We start from the raw sequence: 22766 nt of genomic DNA on the forward strand, positions 1-22766 counted from the left end.
GTTGCGTGTGCGTGCGGCGTATTTGCGTGAGGCGAGCGCACAGGCCGCTGTGATGACTTCCTGCCGGGCGAGTGCGGAAAACGCGGCAAACATGCTAAGCGCGATGCCAACCGTTCTCTCACGCTGACTTTGATTGACATCAATAGACCGTATCGGACGGTTACGCAAAGTCCTCACACGTCAAGGTGCTGTGACTGCTCGTCGTGGTGTTGCTGCTGAGATGGTGACAGACAAGCGTTCTGTTGAAAGGTTTCTCAGTTAGTTACTAACCTCATCATCGTAGCTTGGCATCGTAGCATAGTTGGCCTTAAGTCCAGTTGTTAGCAAACGAGGGATGGGCATTCATTTTCCCCCAACTAGTCAGCAAAGCTCAAGCCCAAGCTAACAGGTCAACGTGAGGCTGCGGGTGTGTGCCGGTGATCGGAGTGTTGCTGAGAGTGCACAGCAAATGACTGACCCTTTGTCGTTCACACCTTCGTACTTTGATAGGTTGCTTCTTTAAAAAAAAATCAAATAAAACAATAAACAAAAACAAACTCTACAGATTCCCACTTGTTGCTTAGTTTGTTTGTTGGAATTTGATTGGGTTAAAAAGAGGAAGTGGCTAAAAATACCTTGCTGATTTGTGCTTTGTTAAACATCTTTGAGTAACACACCCTTATCTTTGTTACCAAAATATGCACTGCGGCATCAGCAGCTCTCTCTTGTGTGTGTGTGCGTGTGTGTGTGTGAGCAGAGAGAGAGAGAGAGAGAGAGAGAGAGAGAGAGAGAGCTGCACCCCTAATAGTGAGGCACTCAAGAAGGTGCCGAGAGTTGCTCTTCAACTTCTTTCAACACCTACACTCACACACCCACACACACACACAAATACAAATGATGATACTCCCGCATCACTTCCTCTGAGCTATTTATATCGGCCTTTGTGTCTTTTTAGGAACAGCGTGGGTATGCTGTGCATTGTGAGTCACTGAGTGGAGAGGGAGGGTGGGCGGGCAAAGTGGCAGAACAGGCAAAAGCACGGGTGGACGTGAAGGAAAAAAAATTGAAATAAACCAGAGGCACACAGGTTTGCACAGAGCCCTGTTCTTGACATAGTGTTGTCGCATATATGACGCTGTAACACGCTAATGAAAGTCATCAATTTGTTTTTGTTGTGTTGCAGGTGTGAGCGAGTGTTTAAGACACAGACGTGGAGCCTTTTTGAAAAGTTAGTATTTGTGATTACAGTGAACCACCCAAAAAGTTTCGTTCACTATTCACAAATTTGCCATCTTTTCTGTGGAACCTATTCACTGAAAAGCTTACCTTGGCATATTTTTGTGCTCTTTATTAAAGGCCCTAAGATGCCACGAGATGCTGCTAAAGCCCTGGCTAATAGGAAAGTGGTAACTGGGGTCTAGGAAGTCTGTTGAAGTGATACATCTCAACTGAGAAACTAAGATCTTTGTATGTCGGAGGGACCTAAGTTTAGCCTGGGTTGTTGGAGAAGTTATGTAGTCTGCTGCATTTGTATATTTTTGCTACGCTGAGTGGCTATTAAAAAGCTAAAGTTACCAAACGATAAAGGTCTCGTTATTGTTTGCTTCAAAATCACTATTTTTATGGGTTGTGAAGGCGATATACACGCGCACTTCCATTGCATTAAAAAAAATTATAATAATTAATTAATCATCTGTAAGCAGTTTGTTTTACATGGAAATGTTGTAAGATGATTTTCAAAATGATATCAAAATCTGGGATCATAGCGTGTGGTATATTTATGATTTAAACTATAAATACAGTAATCCCCTGGTATTCCTGGGGGCTCGGTACAGAGCCCTGCTGCGAATAGCAAAAAATTGGGAGTAATTGTTTTTAGTTGCCTATGGATGCCACAAGAAGACGCCTAAGCACCCCTTTTATATTATCCATCCATCCATCCATTTTCTGAGCCGCTTCTCCTCACTAGGGTCGCGGGCGTGCTGGAGCCCATCCCAGCTGTCATCGGGCAGGAGGCGGGGTACACCCTGAACTGGTTGCCAGCCAATCGCAGGGCACATAGGAACAAACAACCATTCACACTCACAGTCATGCCTACGGGCAATTTAGAGTCTCCAATTCATGCATGTTTTTGGGATGTGGGAGGAAACCGGAGTACCCGGAGAAGCGCCTCCCTTTCTTCAACAGAGTTACTTGGCACCAAGAGACCACAAGATGGTGCTAAAGCACCATGTTTGTATAAGTCAGAACTTTGCTGCCATCTTGTAGCATTTTAGGCCATTTCAGAAAGAACACCAAATCGAGAATAGGCAGGGGAAACTCAAAGAACAATTTCGAGGTGGTGTCAATTACTTTGTGTGTGTGTGTGTGTTATTAACCCCTATCTCTGGTGAATACCGGGTGTTCACTCTACATTTCTAAATTGTTGATTTTGTGCCCCCGCCCAGATCAGTCACGGAAGGGTCTGCCTTCAAATGAACTAACTGGACGCAAAATGAAAGCGACAAAATGGGAAGAGATGTCTGATGTGTTCTTCTAAAGTTCCCACTTTTTATTCACACTTCCTTCTCAACTTTTCTGCAATGGCCACCATCAAATGTTGGGTTAACATGGCCAACAACGTTGGGATTCAGTAAGCCTCCAGGAGCTGTGTGCCCGTCGCCCTTCTCCTGCCTCCTTCCTGCTTCTCACAAATGGAAGCTCGCGAATCTGCTGCCGGTGGCGGCGGCAGGCAGCAGTGCCCAAATAAGGACGGGGCCAAGGAGAAGACACCTCTGCAAAGGAAGTGGGTGTCCGAGCCCTCCGCCACCGCCAAGCGAAGCACTTTTGCTGATCCGGCAGCAAGACACCGTGAGAGTTTGCTGTGTGTTGCCAATGTGGGATCAGCACCCCAACACAACTACACCATCACCGGGAATTCTGGGAAGATGCTATCTGGACCTTCGGCTGTTGGGGCAATAGGAGGCCCGCCACCATCTCAAGACCCCCTTGGGCCTTTTGCTCAGGGCTTTCCGGGGGGGTATTCCTATCAGCTGGGCCAACCGTACCCTCAGCATCCACAGACTGAACGCTTCCACTCGGGAGCCAAACCTCAGCCAGGACTCGAGGCACATGCCTGGCCCTTTGCCGGACAGTTGCCATCAGACGAACTGTATCCCGTGGGACACCCGGGACACACTCACCCCCATGGAGCCGGAGCGGGGGTAGGGAGGTTCCCCCGGCAAAAATCTCCCAGTTTACCAAGCTCCTTTGGATCGTATTCCCAGATGGGCCCTGATCCAGGAGATGAGGGCTACGGCAAAAAGGAGCAAAAACCAAAAAAGCCTGGAAAGTACATTTGTTACTACTGTGGCCGAGCCTGCGCCAAGCCCAGCGTCCTGAAGAAGCACATCCGCTCCCACACCGGAGAGAGGCCTTACCCTTGTGTCCCCTGCGGTTTTTCCTTCAAAACTAAGAGCAACCTTTACAAGCATCGCAAGTCCCATGCTCACGCGATCAAGGCCGGACTAGTTCCCTTTTCAGACCTGGCCGTTTCCCGTGGTGGCGACATGGAGCATGCGTCCCTCGGGGGAGAGGCAGATGTCCAATCTGATGGCGAGCAAAGCACCGACACGGATGAGGAAGGAGTGGAAGGAGCCACCATTCTGACAGACAAAGATGGATCCATCACGCATATCTCCTTTGAAGCTGACAAGAGTCCAGGTAATCTAGGCATGATATGTCTGTGAAGATTCTCAGTCATCCATGTTATGGTCATCCACAAAGGTTGAATGAAGGCAACTGTATTCTTATTTGCAGAAGACGGTTAATCTTTCATTCAAAAGGCTTCTTCAGTTCGTAATTAGTGTACAATTTCTTGTCGACACTTAAATAAAATCCCCAAACTGTCAAATCTTATTCGATATGAAAGGAATTTACTATCTACACAAGGTCAGAAGCTGTAATATACCATCAGTCTTCATCCGGATTCAGTCCAGTTCGTACTTATTTGTAGTTTTACTTTCTGAATTTGGTCAACCAGATTAGGTTCTGCCATAAATCCTCTAACACTGTTTATGGGCTTCAGTCCCATACTCATATATCATATCGATGATGTGCCTGTCTGTCCTCTATGTAGGTGGTGCAGAACCAGCATATGCAGACTCGGCTGAAGATCTGCCCACGGGCTCCATCAAAGTGCCTATCTTGATTGTTCCCAAGTCCAGAGGGATCGAGTGTCCGCCCTTTCAGGACATAAAAGGTTCCCACCACATGATGACGTCACTGGCCGGGAGAAAAGGGCGTTCACTGGACGACACCGCTTCGGTCAAACCACGTTTGGCTCTGAGACTGAACGACAAGAAAGGCCTGGATTCGGATTGTGCCGCAACGCAGTCGCTGAACCTCCTCAGTCCTCACAGCAAAGGCAGCACAGACTCTGGCTACTTTTCACGTTCTGAGAGTGCAGAGCAGCAGATCAGCCCTCCAAATACGAACGTTAAAACGTATGAGGAGATCATGTTTGGTCGGACCTGGTACTACCGACCCAACTCCAGATCCCGGCAATTTGTCACAGTAGCAAAGATCTCTAAGGATCATATCTGTTTACGGGGGGATGTAGGAATGTCCAGAGATCCCAAACTGTATCCAACCGGACCCAGTCAGAGCAGTACAGGACTTCTGGAGCCTCCGTCAGATTCAGGGCCTCTTATCAGGAGCAACTCCATGCCAACATCTTCTCCCCCAAACCTCAGTGTACCCCCAGGGATCCGGGGCAGCCATTCCTTTGACGAGATGATGACATCGGATGATGTTTTTTACCAGCCGGGACTTCGTCGACTTCAAAGACAGGCGGCTATTGAACTTTTAGCCCATGAAGCCCACACAGGAGACACTGAGGGCTCTGTACACATGCACAAGAATTTCACTTCATCACTTGGTAAGAAGCTCAGCGAACGCAGTCCAGGAGCCGCAGAGTCCATTAACATTAGCTCGTATGGTACTAAAGTTAGCATGTCTGAAATAGCCACTAGAAAAAGGAGGAAGGAGAAGAGTGTTGGGGATGAGGAGGACAGTCCTGATCACTGTGACAGCACCTGCAGTGGTTCAATTGACATGGCAGGAGATTATGTTAGTTTTGAAGGGTCCAGGGGCACCCCGACAGGGAAGGGCTCGCTTCAGAGTGCTCACAGTCAATCAGACAGCTTTGATACCTGTCCAAGCATGTGCTCCGAGGACATAGCTCTGTTTACCGACTCAGAATGCAGGAAGGCAGCCGGAAACGTCATATCAGTCATCCAGCACACCAACTCCCTCAGCCGGCCAAATTCCTTCGAGAAAGCTGAATCCTTTGAGCAGTCGGGATATCATCCTTCAGCCCCGTCCAGCCAATACTCGGAACAGTCAGACTCTGATATCTTTGAAGATGCCTTGAGTCCAGAGTCAGCCCTGCTGAGAACTGAGAGTATGGATCAGCAGCTGCAGAGCGATAGTGACCTGGCCTCCCTCTCATCTTCATCAGCAGCAGCTTCACCTGGACAGCCATACCACATCCCACACAAACTTGTCCGCCAGCCCAATATCCAAGTTCCAGAGATCAGGGTGACGGATGAAAAAGACACAGAAGCGCCAATGGCCAAGGAAGTGGAGAAGCAGCCGCCACATGCAGAGGAGTTCCAGCTGCCACAGAGGAGTGACACACTCTCCCAGATGCCGTCAGAGAAGCTGCCACCCAAGAAGAAGAGGCTGCGCCTTGCAGACATGGAGCACTCATCTGGAGAGTCCAGTTTTGAGTCCACTTGCACCAGCCTGTCTCATAGTCCGAGTCAGGAGAGCAATCTGTCGCACTCCTCTTCCTTCTCCATGTCCTTTGACAGAGACGAAGGCCTCAAGACGGTATCACCCACCAAACAGGTACCACATCTTCATTAGTAAGTTCAAGACACCTGACTAAAGCTAATAACACACTTCCTTTTGCGCTGAACCTTCAGGAGGACCCAGCCTCTGGTGGAGGAACTAGACCATCTGAGTTCCTGACGGTACCCGGCAGTGGTCATTCCAGCCACCAGCAACAGAGGGAGATGAGGAGGTCCTCGTCGGAACAAGCTCCATACACGCTGCCCTCAGAGGTGACGGAAATGCGGAGCAAGTCCTTCGACTATGGCAGCTTGTCATCATCCAGACAGGGAGAGCTCTACGCCAGCGCCTCCGCCATGAAAGAGCGCCGCCGTGGATTTCTTGTCCGACAGGTAGCAGAAATGTCATTTTTGATAACTTACAGTAGTACCTTGACTTGTGAGTTTAATTTGTTCCGTAAACAAGACTGTAACCCAATTTACTTCCATATCAAATAACTTTTCCTCATTGAAATAAACTTAAATGTCATTAATTTGTTTCAGCCCCCCCCCCCCCAAAAAAAAAATCTTTTGTTAGTGAAATCAGGAGCTGGTGTTGGTTAGTGTGCGTGTGAGCGTCTGTGCATGAGTTGTGGCCTCCAGTAGCTCCTTGCGAGTGTTCACATTTTGCATTTGTGTGTTTGACTGTTTGTGGTTATCCTTGCCGACATGCGATGGTATTACATGACCTTAATTGTTCCTTCTTTTTTTTTTCACACTCCTGGAGCGCCGGTGTATCTGAAGCTCTCTCGTAACACAAATATTCTCTCGCAACGCAGAGCAAAACATTTACCAAGCAACAGCTCATAACTTTCCCAACTTGGGGCACTTGTACGTAAATCAAGGTACAACTGTACTTAGATAAACCTCTAGCTCAGTTACTCATCCACTCTGCATCACGTCATGTACAGGCCTCCTTGAGTGTGTATCCAGAGGCAGTTGCCCAGGAACCAGGAGGATCTGAGATGTCAATCAAACAGGAGAGTGTGGAGCAAGGGGTGTGGCTTGGCCTGACAGGACCCCCAAATAGAACCAGCAATGTAGTGAGCAGAACCCAAAGAGTTGGCAAGACTGTTGGCAGTAAGTTGTGGAAATGCTTTTCAACTGTAGGATCGTAATAGCAGAGGTGGGAGTAAGTCACATGTGCAAGTCCTGATTAAGTCAGAAATCTTAACCTTCAAATTTCAAGCAAGTCCCAAGTTATTGTGGCAAAAATCAAGCAAGTCTAGTGGAGTCCCCACTAAATTTCAAGCAAGTCAAGTCATTAGTTGGGTTAAGCAAGTCATACAGTAGGTCAAGTCATAGAGTCTTGCTTAGTCACAACATACTGCATATTCACACATATAAGCCACTTTGCACTCAGTATCTGTATTTGCATTAGTTAGCTGTTGGGTTTCATAGTGACAGATGAAGTTATGTCATAGTTGTCGTCTCTTATTACAGCATACTAGTGGTTTGCCAGCTTTGTGTCCACTACACAAAATGTTCTCTTTCAAAAACAAAACAAATGGCATACTATCTCCAAAATGCAGATTTTCAAATATAAATAGGTAAGACTTGTCAAGTAATGTAGATCAAGTCAAGCCTCATGTCTCATACCAAGTCAAGTCTTTAAAAATTTTAGCCAAGCAAGGCTCAAGTCCTAAAATTGGCCAAGTAAGTCTTACTCAAGTCAAGTCATGTGACTCAAGTCTCCTACCTGTGCATAATAGAACATGATTCTGTCATATTAACACATGGTTCCATTCCCCTCAGTTGTAGGAGCTCACCAGCAACATGTCCTCCAGCAGAGTATCAGTGAAGACAGTCTGCAGGACGAGCCTCACTACGGAAGGTGAGATCGTAGACAGACTGCTTGTTTTGTTAAAACTACAACTCTTGTTGAGCAAAGATATTGTATTTGAAACAGGACTCTGCAGCATCGCCTCCAGACCCAGGGCTCATCATCTCAGGGAGAACACCCAGGCCATGAGGTCCTAAACAGGGAAGTCGGCCAACAGGATCCGATTGCCCCTCCATTCCTCTCTTACCAGCAGTCTGCTCTGTTCTGGAGTCAGGAGGTCAGTCAGGCTTCTAGACAACGACTGACGCACCAGGCCCATCAGCAACTCCAGAAGCTCCAGATCCTATCCCCGAATAGTTTGTCTGGACACACGGCACTTCACAAACAGCTGATCCAAGATCAGCCGCCACGCGATGGAAAATCAGACACTTCAAGTACTCTGATGAACCCTGCTGTATTCCAAGAGCAAAATCTCGCCCCTCTCTCATCTAAACCAACATCCAGCATCACAGCTGTGCAGCTGCAGCAGATCCAACCTATCTTTGCCACCCAGAACCTGGGCTCCCACACCTCTCTGCCTATGATGGTTCCTGTGCGTATCCAAACCCCCGTGCCATCGTACAGTAGCGTGATGTATACCAGCGTTAGCCAGCTGGTAGCTCACAGTCAGAGGAGCGGCTTAGTCGGACAAAGCAGAGCCAACATCAACAACATGTCCTCACCGGATGGCACTGTGAGAGGAGGAATTCCAAGTGGAGAACGATTCAACCTATCGCACTTCCTGGGACAGACGGATGGAACGCTGTTGCGCTCCCCACACTGGAAGTCTTCAGCTTGTGGCCCCAACACGGGAATTCCTCTGTCGCTCACGTCAGGTACCATATCCACCACAGATGCCTCTGGGTCCGGCATCGGAGGCAGCAAGAGGATGCTTTCCCCCGTCAGTTCCTTGGAGTTCTTCATTGAGACTAAGCAGCAGAAGATGGTAAAGGAGGAGAGGATGTTCGGGCAGATGGTGAAGGAGATGAGTGCCGTGGAGCTGAGTGGAACTAACGGCAACATCAAGCTTGAGGAGGGACCCTGTTCAGACGATTGCGAGAGGATGTCTTCTTCTCCTCCCCTGGGAGATTTCCCTGCTCCCAATAAGAGCGCGATTCCAGTCCGTTCTTCTGCTCACCACTGGCCCGATGTCCCCCAGCCGGAGAGCTTCACCCCACCTCTCCAGATCGTCACTGACTCCTCAACTGTGTTGTGTGGCCGAGATTCGCCTGAGGAGCTTGATTTGGACGAGTCCCACTCCAGCCCCCAGTCCATGATCTCCTCCAATGATGCCGACGAAGCCACCAAGCAGCTCACGGCCAGTCAAGTCCCAGAGAATGTGCTGGTTCAGTTAGCCGCGCACCAAGGTCCAGGACTTTCCAGAGCACTGGGACAGACTCTGTTACTCGCCGACGTGTCTGACGCCCAACACTTTTTCCAGTTCCCGAGCCTCTGCACCAACAGCAGGGTCAGTTGGTGTTTCCTCAACTACACCAAACCCAACAGCACCCAAGCTGACCCACGGAGCTCCATCTACAGTTCCTGGTGCATCAGCTCGTACAATCCCAACCCTCTGAACCTTAGCACCAAGGCTGCGCTGGCCTTGCTGAGTTCCAAACAGCGGAAGAACACCAACCTCCTGTATGCCACGGCCGCCATGGGACCGCCCAGCTCGGGGAAGCTGGTGTCGTCCGTCAGCTGGAAGCTCAGGTTTGATCAGGTATGCTTCACACGTAGAGTCAACAATCAAGTGAGACGAATCGAGAATGAAAATATCTCCTTCTGCAGCTAAAACCAGAGGTGATGGCAGTTGACATCAGCCATTTTGGAAGGAAGATGAAGGATGTGGCCTTGTGGGAGCATCCCAAGGAGGAGCATGTGGAGAAGGACGTTTCTATTAAACCGGCCACCACCGAGCCAACTCGCATCAAGATCTTCGAAGGCGGGTACGTCCAACACATCAATAAAATCACTGTGATTTAATCAGGTTCAAAGTCCATTTGAAGTAAAATATCAAAATGTAGCACGGTGACCGATTCTGGAGTATGTGTCTTCTCCCCATGCTTGCGTGAGTTTTCTCTGAGTGCGCTGATTTTCTCCCACATTCCCAAAACATGCATGTTAGCTTCATTGAAGCCTCTTAATTGTCTTAATTGAAGGTTATGAATGTGAGTGTGAAGGTTTGTTTGTCTATGTGTCCTGCAATTGGCCGGAGAACAGTCCAGGTCGTACCCCTTCTCTCACCCAAAGTCAGCTGGGATCAGCTGACTTTGGGTGAGAGAAGGGGTACGCTTATCCTCATTAGGGTCGCTCACCAGCGACCCTAATGAGGATAAGCGTTATAGAAAATGGATGGAGAGATGGATGGATATTAAAATATAACACGGAAGAACAGGAAGTAATCTAACTCAAAATCAAAAAGCAACACCGCTGACTTGTGAGTGAACTTGAAGGACATCTGTTTAAAGCGAGATGTCCCCTTTTCCAGCTAGACATGACATTTTTACAGCTTGTTCTCTTTGCGTGCATGAGTAAGCCAGAGGTCTGTTAAATATATCACAAGCACAAAAAAACATCGACAGCTGGCTCGCTATTGTTCTTTTACTCACAAGCTTTTTCTCACGAGTGTCTTTGTATTTGCGACAGTAGCATTCTGCCAAGGAGTCCTCGGTTTACAATAAAGATCCATTTCCACGGCGGCGACATGACCCCAATTTACACACAGGTCAAAAACTGAATGTGATTTCTTGTGCCGTGTGCCCAAGTATTCTTACAGCGACCAGCAAACTAGTTCGCTGTGCGCTGTTCATAACCTCTGAATCTCTGGGTTTCTCTAGGGACTGTCGTAAAACAAGAATCCCCAGTATTAGTTTTTACAGTTTTACTTCAAAAAATTTGCAGTGCCCAGTTAACGAGTCCGTTCAGTCCAAGTCAACTCCAGTAGCCTGAAGATTGAAAATAAGCTGATCTCAGCCTAGCGTGTCACAAGCTAACATTATTAGGCAAAGCAGGGCTCGCGTGTGGTTGCCAGCCACCACATTAGCACTTTGTCCAAATAGGAATCAGTTTGAGGAGCCGGATGTTGTTTTTGGGGAGTTGTAGTCACCGTGACTCAAGTCCACGACTCTCTATGACAACGTGTAATTAAAGCGGTGATTCTCAATTGGTGGATCGGGACCCAAAAGTGGGTTGCGGACCCATTATTGGTGGGGCGCAGACAGGTAGTAAAAATACGATGGCGGGGTTGTCAGTTTTCAATGGTACTGACATACGAAGTTTCACGGTTACGAACAACATGCAATGAACTAATTTGCTGGTGGCGTCAGTATACATGGTCACATGGCATGAGAAGGCAAGCTCAATTACCAATATATTTAATCTTTTTCATGCGATTGTTTTGTACTTCACATTTTCATACAAGAACTGGTTGTAATTATGACTTTTCTACTCTTACTATAAGTTAGCAACAAACATACAAATTGAGGTTACATTAAAATGAAGACCACTGAACAGGAGGATATAGTCAACGTGTATCCCAGGTCTGACTTTCTTTCTTATTTCTCTATACATTTTCTTTATTGCTCTTAAGTTCTATCAAAATGTGTCACGACTTAGTGACAATAGGAAAATGCAGGTCTCTGTGACGACAGTTGTGAACCATTGTTTTAAAGCAACCGAGAAATGATTTTCCACACACAAACATCCATCCATCCATCCATCCATTTTCATTACCGATTCTCCTCACTAGGGTCGCGGGCGTACTGGAGCCTATCCCAGCTATCATCGGGCAAGAGGCGGGGTACACCCTGAACTGGTTGCCAGCCAATCGCAGGGCACATACAAACAAACAACTATTTGCACTCACATTCACACCTACGGGCAATTTTAGAGTCTCCAATTCATGCATGTTTTTGGGATGAGGGAGGAAACCGGAGTGCCCGGAGAAAACCCACGCAGGCACGGGGAGAACATGCAAACTCCACACAAGCGGGGCCGGGGATTGAACCCCGTTCCTCAGAACTGTGAGGCTGACGCTCTAACCAGTCGTCCACCGTGCTGCCACACACAAACAGATTCCTCTAAAATGGATGTTAAATATGAAACATTCTACAAGCATTTGAGATTAGCACACGTTTTAGTGTCACTCGTTCGTCCTGAAAAGATGCTTGTGGATAACTAATATACACAAAGTTTGTGAAACAAGGAAAGTGGGTCAAGCGTTTTGTGAGTATTAAAAGGGACATTGGACATTCATCCCGTCACCAGTTCGGACTGTGGTGTCTTCCTTTGTTCCCAAAGTGGACGCAGCTGTGCAAACATCTCATTTTTCCAAAGACAACCAGGTCTTGACATTCCACGTTACCTGCCGGACGGGAAGTGTCTCCATGAGTCAGACACCGGCGGAACGTTCTGAATGTTCTCCAGCGTTCCACATTTACCAACAACGGATGGAAATTTCCCCTCCGTGACACACGTCCTGCTGCCGGGGATCTTTAAATAAGTTTCATGTCTGAAGAAAAAACTGAATACTTTCCAGTAAACACCCGTTTATCGCACGGGACACATTTCAGACATCCACAATAGGTGAAAATTTGCCATAACACTCCGCAGCTTCCACAGTTCTCCTAAACAGAGGCAAACTAAAGCTTGCTTCAGGCTGTTTATTTGTCACTCTCAATTGAATTTTACAATAAAAGTGAGACATAAAAGAAAAGAGGGTTAAACATTGTATATTTAAATACCAAACTGTTCACCCAAACGATATCATTTCATCTAACGAAAGCTGCTAGCTTTATACTAATATATAATGTGAAAGGCCATAGACAGGTGAATGGAAATTAGCATAGATGTTACGGTAATAATAGACCATCCAACAACTACCACTTTTAACACACACAGCGCACTCACAGTCACACCTACGGGCAATTTAGAGTCGTCAATTAACCTACCATGCATGTTTGTGGGATGTGGGAGGAAAGCGGAGTGCCCGGAGAAAACCCACGCAGGCACGGGGAGAACATGCGAACTCCACACAGGCGGGGCCGGGGATTGAATCCCGGTCCTCGGCCACCCTGCCGCACAGAGCAAACAAACACAGAAAAGCCAAATATTTGGTTTTAATATCCTTCCCATGAAGTGACATATTTGTAAGAAAATGGAGTGCACTTTGCTAGAAACTGCAAAGCACGTGTCCTAGTCTACCTTACTGTTTCGAGAAAAGGTGCTTTCCATTTGCTTACCCAGCTGTCCGGGAATGATTTCAATATTATCCATATGTATTTTGGGCAGACATTATACTGTACCTAGTTTGTGGCCATACATTAGTATTTTGTGAGCTCCTTATATAGTGGTGCCTTGAGATACAAGTTTAATTAATTCTTTGACTATGCTTGTATCTCAAAACACTCATCTCAAATCATCTTCCCTCACTGAAATGAATAGAAATGCAATTAATCCGTTCCAGCTCTACACAAGAACACACACATTTGTTAAGAACACACAAATTTGTTTTTTAATGTGTTATTTTCGTATGAAAATCGCACTCAACAGTATTGTACTGTACAAAAAGTACAAAGTAGTTACATTGGCTCTCCATGAAAACTACGAACACAAGAAGGTAGAGCACAAAACATGACTGTACCTGATGTATTGTCCTTCCATGTTCTTCTATGGGTTTATTGGCAGTTGGCAAATCAGCTTAATGATGCATTAACTCCACCAACTGATATTGTCCTTCCACTGCAAGGAATCTAAAGTGAAATGATGGTGGCCGGATGTTATGAAGTTTGCCGCTGCCATCTGATGGTGGGAATCTGAGGTGCACTCGTATCTCAAATTTTTGATCACATCTCAAGACAAAAAAATCGTCCAAGCGACGGCTCATATCTCCCAAAAATCTTTTAACCATGTGAAGCATCTTCTGAGTCCTCACTGTGAGAAGTGCTTTGCAAGTATAAATATAATGTACTTACAGGAAAGAAAAGAATCAACCTGTTGTGTTCTGAATGTAACCATTACTACCTGGGCAGGTACAAGTCCAATGAAGACTACGTGTATGTGCGTGGGCGCGGTCGGGGGAAGTACATCTGCGAGGAGTGTGGCATTCGCTGCAAGAAGCCCAGCATGCTGAAGAAACACATACGCACGCACACGGATGTGCGGCCGTACGTCTGCAAGTTCTGCAACTTTGCCTTTAAGACCAAAGGTGGGGATTACTCCTTCCAATTCAGTTATGTTTCCTTGTATAAAGAATTTTTGGCAAGTGAAATGTTGCTGTTCTCTTGGCAGAGAGATCATTTTGCTTAAATTCAGTAATATAGTCCTCATTACTTTTTTCTTGCTTTTATGAGTCTATTTGTTGCAGGGTATTGGTTTGACCAGTGCTTGTCATTTTGCGTGCGTGCGTGCGTGTGTGTGTGTGTGTGTGCGCACATGCAGGGAATCTGACCAAGCACATGAAGTCAAAAGCTCACCTGAAGAAGTGTCTGGAGTTGGGGGTGTCCACATCTTCCGTGGATGACGCCGAGGCAGATGACGCGGGTAAGCACACATTCAGTTCTCCGTTCATATCTTGTACCGTAAGTCCCCGCAAAAGTCACAAATTCACTTTTTTGGGGTGTGGAACCTATCCTCATCCATTTGCTGAAAATCTCACGTAAGTGTGACAGACTTTGGTCTTGTCTATAGAAAAGTAGCACAGTACAGTGATACCTTGACTTGCAAGTTTCATTCATTCCATGACCAAGCTCATCACTCAATTTTCCCGTATATGAAATCAATATTTCCCATTGAAATGAGTTGGAATGCCATTATTATAGGCAATTCTAAAAAAATGAAATGATGAGGGGTAATCATTTTTTTGCTATTTGCAGTAAGGCTCGGTCTCTGTTCCCTGCCAAACGTGGAGGTCTACTTTTCTGACGCTCATCATAACAGTCAACAGCTCCACGTGACGATCGTTTGCTTTTTCCAGACCTTGGCGAGGAAGCCGGTGCGCGGCGTAAGGCCCTGGCTGATCATCAGTTCTCCGACGCTGATGACTCGGAGGAAGATGGCGACGAGGTGGACGACGAAGATGACGAGGACGACGATTACGACGGCGACTCCACCCCCAGGACGTCATCCCGCTCGGCCAGCCCTTGTGGCGTGCCCGTCACGGCGGCCGCCTCGCAGCCGTCGCCGCCGCTCTTCAGCTACTTCACCACCGTGCCCAGCATCCGCATCACAGCTCAGGCGACCCCCGGCGAGAGGGCCCCGCTCGAGCCGGGGCACCTGCCGGCTTTGCCCTCCATGGACGAAGACCTCTCCCAAGATTTCCCCTTGCCGTCTTCCCGCCTCTCCTCTCCTGGGCCGGACTACTCCGGTTGCCCGTCGCCCGTCTCGCCTTCCTTGTCCCCGTCGACCCGCCAGTACCTCTCGCCGCATCGCGACCACTCGCCCCGCGGCCCGTCGCCTCGGCAGGATGCGTCTCCTCTGCGCCACCTTTCGCCCAAGCGGGACGTGGGGCTATGTAGACGCGAGCTGTCCCCCAGGAGGGGCCACCTGTCGCTCCTCGCCCCGCTGTCGCGCCCCACCTCTCCCGGCAAGCGAGATCTGTCGCCGCGAGGACGCCACAAGGGCATGATACGCCCCAACTCTCCTCGACGTGGACTCCATCAGCACCTCCTCCTGCAGAGGTGAGTTCTCAAACTTTTTGGGTCCAGGGACCCCTTACAGTACATGGGAGAAATTGTTCCCTCATAATTCTAACGATATTTAAACATAAAAAAATATTAGATACAGTAATGATCCCAAAGTGCAAATTTAGGTGTTACAGCAGTGTGTACGAAATAAGAATAACAATACATAAATAGAATAAAAATAAGCAGTAAGTACGTGTACTATTCTCCGAAATTCCATGGGAATTTGTTTTTTTTTTTCCAGAAAAAAATCAATCATCATTGGAGCAAATATTGTAGTGTTGTGAGAATAAAGTTGTGGGAGGGGTTTTCAAGGAAAAAAGTCGCAATCTTTTTAAGAAAAAAGTCAGAATCTTACAAAAATAGAGCTGTTAAGATAACACAATTTTTAGAGGAATAAGTGAGAATGAAGTTGTTTTTTCAAGAAAAGAAGTTGGAATCTTCCAAGAACAAAGATGGATTTTGTTAAGATAAAACAAATTTGTGTTACAAAAACACATTTTTTTTAGAGCAAAAAGTTTTAATGAGAATAAACTCGTAATCTTTACAAGAACAAAGACTTTTTATTCCAGGAATAAAAAGTCAGAATCTTACAAAAATAAAGTCCTATCTTCGAGTGTTACGATCATTTTTAGAGCAAAAAGTTGTAACATTGTGAGAATAAAGCCGTATTTTTTACAAGAAAAAAAGTTGTAAACTTTACTAAAACAAAGACCTGTTTTGTTGGATAAAAAGTCAGAATCTTACAAAAATAAAGTCTTATTTTCGAGTGTTACGATAACAAATTTTGCGATTCTCAGCAAACGTTTTGGTGCAGACAGGCCCTGCTGCTTGTTTCTGCTGACCCCAAGTGGCAAACGTTGAATTGCATGTTGACACAACCTAAACATCCCCAGTCATTGATGCCCACTTGGCACTTCTGTTGCTGGATTTAGGAACTTTTACAACAACCCTAACAATCCCACACTCAAAAATAACACCTAGCAAAAATTTGTACTATTTTTAATATTTGTTGTGAAACTTTTAGTAACTTTTCAAAAGCGACTAAAATGCTAAAAATACAAACATTTCCCAGAATTGGAAATCCCAGATGTGTTCTTAATCTATTTTCAACACTTTAATTTAGTTAATAAATAAAACCTTAGCGATGTATTTTACTGCTTTTTTACATCATGGCCAGGGGACGACAGATGAAAACTAGCCTTCTGGCTAATTCTGGCTTTTTTAACCATGTGTACTTCATGTGTTTTATGAAATTGCATTGTCCCCTTTCAAAAATAAACTGATAAACTACAAAAACAAACAAAAAACTGAAGCATTACTGTACATATTGACTGTTGCGACGTGTTGTCTTGCAGTCCACAGGGCGGCTCACGAGGCCTGAGGTCGGTGCACCTCGCCGGGCTGCTGAGTCGGGCAGAATTCGGCCCTCGAGGACGTCGCAGGACCGCGAGCGCAGAAATGGGCACGGTAATCAAAAGAATTACCTTTCCCCTTTCAGATTCTATTCACTCCTTTGTGTAAATTGAAGAGCATTGTGGCGCCCTCGTCTGTCTGTTCCACATAAAAAGACTGTGCAACGTTTACTCATTTGTACTGAACTTATTTCAAGTGTTTTCACCTGCTGTTTTTTGTTTGTTTTTTTCCAGGAATGTGTTCCAGGTTCCCCAGGGAGGCGAGAGCAGGGTGGTAACCATGGTAACCACTCCGGTCCACCCCATCAGGTCTTGTTCAGTCACCTCCCTCTCCATTCACAACTGCAGGTATGCCATACTTCTTTAAAGTATACATGAAGTTCTCCCATGTACTCATTTTCATCAGGTGGGGCAGGACCCAAATTACAAAAGTACATTACAATATTTCATGTCTTAATTTTTTTTTTAAAGTGAAACCAAATTTGTGGCCATACAGTATTTATTTAATGGAATGTTATTTCATTTTACTTTATTTTATATTTAGAACGTTTTGTGTCCTACAGTGAGACCTGTTGAATGTAGTGTTGTATAGTGCAAACTATTTTAATTTATCTTATTTTATTTGATCATATGTTTTTGGACATTTTTTTTCACTTTACCAAATTTCATTTTCTTTTACAATGTCATATTGTGTTTTATGACATTACATTATATTTAATTTAATATGACTATATTTCTTTTTTTCATATTATATCATATTTATGTAACTTTTATCATATATATATTTTATTCCAGATATTTAATTTTATTTTGTCTTATTCAATCGTATTTTGCTACACATTACTGTATATTATTACTTACTACAATTAATATTTTATGATGCATAATATATTATTATTTTACTTACTTTAATTGTTTACAATATTAATTACACTGTATTAGATTTGATTTCATAGTGTTATATTTATGAAATAGAATTTATTTTATTTAACAAAATATTTGATCATACGACAGTATATTTTTACAATTATATTTCTTTAAATTACACGCATGGCGACAGAATGAATTAAACTGGAATCTTGAAGCACCACTGCATCTAATTTTAATTTATTATATTATTTTATTTCAATATATTTTGCTGCGTTATGTTTGATTTGATTTTATTAGGTATTTATTTTATTTTACAAAGAATATTTGATCATACGTACATATATCTTTTATTTTTATTTTTTTTACATATTCAATTGTATTTTACCATATTTAATTTTATTTTTATCGTATTGTAATGACCCCATTTTGTGTTTTTTTTGCGTCAGGTGCGTTCTCCGTTCCCAATGATTCCCATCGGAGGGATCCAAATGGTCCACGCTGTGCCCGCGTCGCTCAGCACTCCTCTCAGCCAGCAGGGGGGGCAGCAGGCCGCACCCCGCCTCCCGCCGCACAAAACTCCGTCGGAGGACCACGAGGCCTCCGCCCATTTCGGGAGAGGACCAGGAGGTCGGACGCCGTCGGGGTCAGAGGTCGTCGGCATAAGGGAGCAGGAGGAGAACATCCAAACGTGCACCAAAGCCATCGCCTCACTGCGCATCGACCTCGAGGAAGACGTCGAGAGGAGGCGAGAGGGGCTGGACGGCGAGGGGGGACCTCACTCCGAAGGACAATGTCGGCGCTCGCCGCCCGTGGCCGCTTCGCCGCCTTCGCCTGCGCCGCCGGGGCCTCAGCACTTTAGCGCCTCCCCGCGTAGCCCCTCTCCCGCGTCCTCACCGTCGCCCCGGTCGACCCCCGCAGACGCCTCGCAAAGCACAAAGACGAGCAAAGACGTGTCGTAGATGTGCAACTATACGAAAGCACGACTTTTTGCACAATATACATTTTCTCTTTCATTCTGGAATAATGGACACACACACCAACACACCTACACACACATGCATGTACTGTATACACACACACACACACACAGTTCATGTTGGGAGACATTCTTATTTAAAGACATGAGAGAGAGAGAGAGAGAGAGAGAGAGAGAAAGAGAGAGAGAGAGAGAGAGAGTGTGTGCGCGCGTTGTGTGCGATTGGGGGCAGTTTCAAGGCAGTCAATTGGTACTTTAATAATAACAACAATAATAATACTGAACATAAAAGAATAGTAATGGGACACGTGTGCCTTTGCTGGGTGCTTCTGTTCTTTTCAGCAGTCACCTGATCAACTTTAAGCCCTGCCCCCCCCACCCCCTCTTTTTTTTTTTTGATTGACACCTTACAGTCTGGACAAGCGATGTGAAGTGATGAATTATTATGATTATGATGTACGGTTGCACTAAAACATATTTTTATAGCAGTGAAAAGGCTTTTTTTGTGTACAGCAGCAGCAATTGAATAATACTATTTATTATGATGATGATGAATATTGTTACCATGTTTGATAAATTGTGCATTTTTTATTTCTTATTTCTGTGGTGGACACCTTTTTCTATGTCACGCATGGTTTTATTACTTACATCAGCGATACATAATATTCATGACATAAGGATGTGTCAACAATATTTAGCCTGCATATTGATTAATACTGTATATAATCTCAACATTACCATACATTTGCATTGTCCTTTTTGGTCCTTAGCTTCTACATTTTCTTACTGCTCTTCTTCTTGTGATATTTTCACACAGCGTTTTCCTTGCAGCATTTCAACATTAACTGAATTCAACGCCCCCCCCCCCCCCCCCCCCACCAAGTCTATGTCCTATAAGCGACTACTACATCCTAAACATATCTCAACTCATCCTCAAAACCCCCGCTACTGCATCTACATCTACTGCATCTAAATAAATATATCTTGTAAATTAGGCTGCGACAATGAGGCGCTCGAAAGTGGCCAAGCCACTGTCCACATGCTGGAAAAAAATCCCCCATCCTTTCACTTCTGTCTTCTCTCCGTGGCATGCATGTACTCATGTCGGACAATGAGGCACTATCCGAGGGGAAGATGCATTTTCAGGGTGTAGGTATACGTACAGTAAATAACTAGCTAACTGCACGTCACAGTTGCGCTGGATAACAGTTGATCCGAACAAAGGTGCTCAGTTTTTTTTATAGTCGGGGAGAGGAAACTCATGCCGGACCCCAACTTGGTGCCATTTTAGCAACACCCCCAAAAAATCAGCAAAACTGAAATGGTGAAAAACAATTAAACACTACATCTCCAGAATTGAGTACTACATTGATCTCATGCATTGTAGGTTGATTGAAATTGCCCTTAGGTGTGAATGTGTGCACAAGTAGTTGTTTGTTTATATGCGCCCTGCGATTCGCTGGCGACCAGTTCAGGGTCTACCCCGCCTCTCGCCCAAAGATTGCTGGGATAGGCTCCAGCACGCCCGCAGAAGATGAAGGAAGATTGTTCTCAGACTTTTGCAGACATTCATTCATTCATTCATCTTCAGTTCCGTAGCTCCTCACCAGGGTCGCGGGCGTTCTGGAGCCTATCCCAGCCAACTTCGGGCGAGAGGCGAGGTACACCCTGAGCTGGTTGCCAGCCAATCGCAGGACACTTTTGCAGACATTTCCAGCAATTATCTTCAAACTTGTATAATGTATCAAGAAACAAATCTCAAAATTCACTTTAGAGGGTCTTAAAATTCCCCCACTAAAACCTTAAAGCCTATCTACAGTCCTAGAAACCACAACTACATCCCATAAATCCCCCTTCTGCATGCATCCTGCCCTCCCCTACAACAGTGATGCCATGAGATACGAGTGACCCGACTTCGCAATTTTTCAAGATGCGAGGCATTGTTTGGAGATTTTTTATTATTATTTTATTTTATTTTATTTTTTTGCTTTGACATGCAAGCAACATTTGAGATACGAGCGGTATATGGTAACAGCGAACTCAACTCACTTCACAACAAGCAGCAATTTGGCAGATAGTGAACAATTCTTCAAAAAAGAAGCTTCAAGCTGTTTAATGTCACTCGCAGTTAGTTTATTGTCGGATTAAACATAAAGTAAAGACAATTACACTTCTTGTATTTAAAACAAGCACGTAGCTTTAAGTCTGTTAGCTAAGTGCTAATACAATGGAAAACACCAATGACAAGCTAATAAATAGCATCTATGTAGCAGTGTTATTAAGTAAAGAATATTTGAACACAAATAGGGCAGCAACACGTAGACGATATAACAATACTCACAGGCAAATATTCTTTATCCTCTGCGAAGAACGACTAATATTACAGCAGCTGAGTCACGGTAGTTGTGAAACTTTTCCTCGTTTCTGTGTGCATGACTGTATTATACTGCCATCCAGTGGCCAAGTTGCACACAACAGAAAGAGCTGTGACAAATTAATTGTGATGCACAAACTGTTAAATTCTTTACATTCTATTTCATTATGTTATTACCATGTTATTATAGTGCAATACAGTAGGTAATAGTTGTAAGTGTAAGTGTTCTACTTCATTATGTTATTGCGATGTTTTTATAGTACAATGCAGTAGGTAATAGTAGTAAGTGTAAAAGTGTAAGTAAGTACAATATTATAGAGTGCTGTTTAACCTGTTAAAAACATTTAAAATATTTTCAGTTTGTTTCTTTTTTTTATCAGGTAGGAACAGATTAACGGCCTTTCAATGAATTTCAATGGGGAAAGATGATTTGAGATGCCAGTGTTTTGAGTTACCCACGTGGCCACGGAACGAATCGAAATTGTATCTCAAGACATCACTGTACATCCTATACGTTCCCCTCGTCCCGTCCGGCACCACGTCGGCGTGCCCACAAGATTCCACTATGCCCTGCAGCGACGCATCATGGCATCAATGCACTCTTGTCGCCATGGCAACACAGCCGTCCGGCCTGTAGTTTTTAACTCTCCTCTATCTCCATTTAAAAAAAAAAAAAAAAACACATAACAAAATCCATTCATCCATTTTCCATACTGCTTATCCCATTAGGGTCGCAGGCGCGCTGGCGCCTATCCCAGCTAACTTTGGCCGAGAGGCGGGGTACACCCTGGACTGGTCGTCAGCCCATCGCAGACATAACAAAATATGTAAAATAAAATACAACGATTGGCTGTGAAAACAAAGTCATTTGTAACTTGAATCCGCAAACTGTATAAATGTACATATGCAGTATACATATACTTATTACATAAACATACATGTAGTGTACATGAGTGTGTGTGTGTGAGCCTAGTTTGTTTTTGTATTAAAAAAAGAAGATTTTTTATTATTTATTATAGATGTCATTCATATTCTCTGAGTGGCAACCATATTGGGTTATATGAGTGTGTGTGTGTATGTTTTCTTATCTCTTCCTTCAGCCTGGTGACGCCCAGATGACGGTAAAGATGTGGCGCGCAAATAAAAAAAACATTTTAAAAAAAGGCTCGGTGTTGTGCTGGTGTCATAGAAATCAAAATAATCTCACAAATGTGTGTGCGTGTACGATGACATGCATACAAGCAAACGTGGATTGTTGTTTTCAAATAAATGGAAATGGAACAAGATGTGTGTGTCTGCTCAATACACTGAACAAAAATTAAACACTGGATGACTTCAAACAATTTAATCTGTCACAGTTAATATTTTAGATTTGATTAAATGAAAATGATTCATTTAGTGTATCTTGCAAGTTTAACGTGGAGGTTTTTATTTCACATGAACCAATGTTGGAAGTTGGAAATAACATTACCAATGTTACCCATAACGTTAGCGCTTGCTCACTTAGCTTACACAGAAAAAAAGTATAACTGTCATTTGTTTAATTTATTTATATTGGTTAATTTTTTTCAATTCTTTCAATTAATTGTTGAAGAATATTAGTTTGCTTGTTTCAAGAGATGTCAATGTATTTTCATTACTTTACTGTAATTGAAATTTACAGCGGGACACCAAACTGAAATGTTTCATTTTGACCGTGTTAATGTAATTGCAATTAACTGATTAAATTGCCAACCAGTTCAGGGTGTACCCCGCCTCCTGCCCGATGACAGCTGGGA

At 44.6% G+C, this 22766-nt stretch overlaps 1 protein-coding gene across 8 annotated transcripts in view; it reads left to right on the forward strand.

Annotated features, from left to right (window-relative positions):
• hivep2a (HIVEP zinc finger 2a) overlaps positions 1–22274 on the forward strand; it is a 67023-nt gene extending 44749 nt beyond the window's left edge. For 5 of the 8 annotated variants that reach the window (XM_061754941.1, XM_061754948.1, XM_061754942.1 and 2 more), the window contains 13 exons: positions 2427–3681; positions 4097–5871; positions 5949–6206; positions 6764–6932; positions 7608–7686; positions 7762–9394; positions 9463–9620; positions 13704–13879; positions 14113–14214; positions 14648–15350; positions 16712–16823; positions 17003–17116; positions 18085–22274. In XM_061754941.1, coding sequence (XP_061610925.1) covers positions 2673–3681; positions 4097–5871; positions 5949–6206; positions 6764–6932; positions 7608–7686; positions 7762–9394; positions 9463–9620; positions 13704–13879; positions 14113–14214; positions 14648–15350; positions 16712–16823; positions 17003–17116; positions 18085–18597 — 6801 coding nt within the window. In that variant the 5' untranslated portion in view covers positions 2427–2672 and the 3' untranslated portion in view covers positions 18598–22274. Of the gene's footprint in view, positions 1–1162; positions 1208–2426; positions 3682–4096; positions 5872–5948; positions 6207–6763; positions 6933–7607; positions 7687–7761; positions 9395–9462; positions 9621–13703; positions 13880–14112; positions 14215–14647; positions 15351–16711; positions 16824–17002; positions 17117–18084 lie in introns of all 8 variants that reach the window. The other 3 variants (XM_061754944.1, XM_061754943.1, XR_009785555.1) reach the window with 2 other exon arrangements.
• The last annotated feature ends 492 nt before the right edge of the window (positions 22275–22766 follow it).

The sequence above is a fragment of the Phyllopteryx taeniolatus genome, chromosome 18 (genome assembly GCF_024500385.1).
Source record: "Phyllopteryx taeniolatus isolate TA_2022b chromosome 18, UOR_Ptae_1.2, whole genome shotgun sequence".
Taxonomy (NCBI): domain Eukaryota; kingdom Metazoa; phylum Chordata; class Actinopteri; order Syngnathiformes; family Syngnathidae; genus Phyllopteryx; species Phyllopteryx taeniolatus.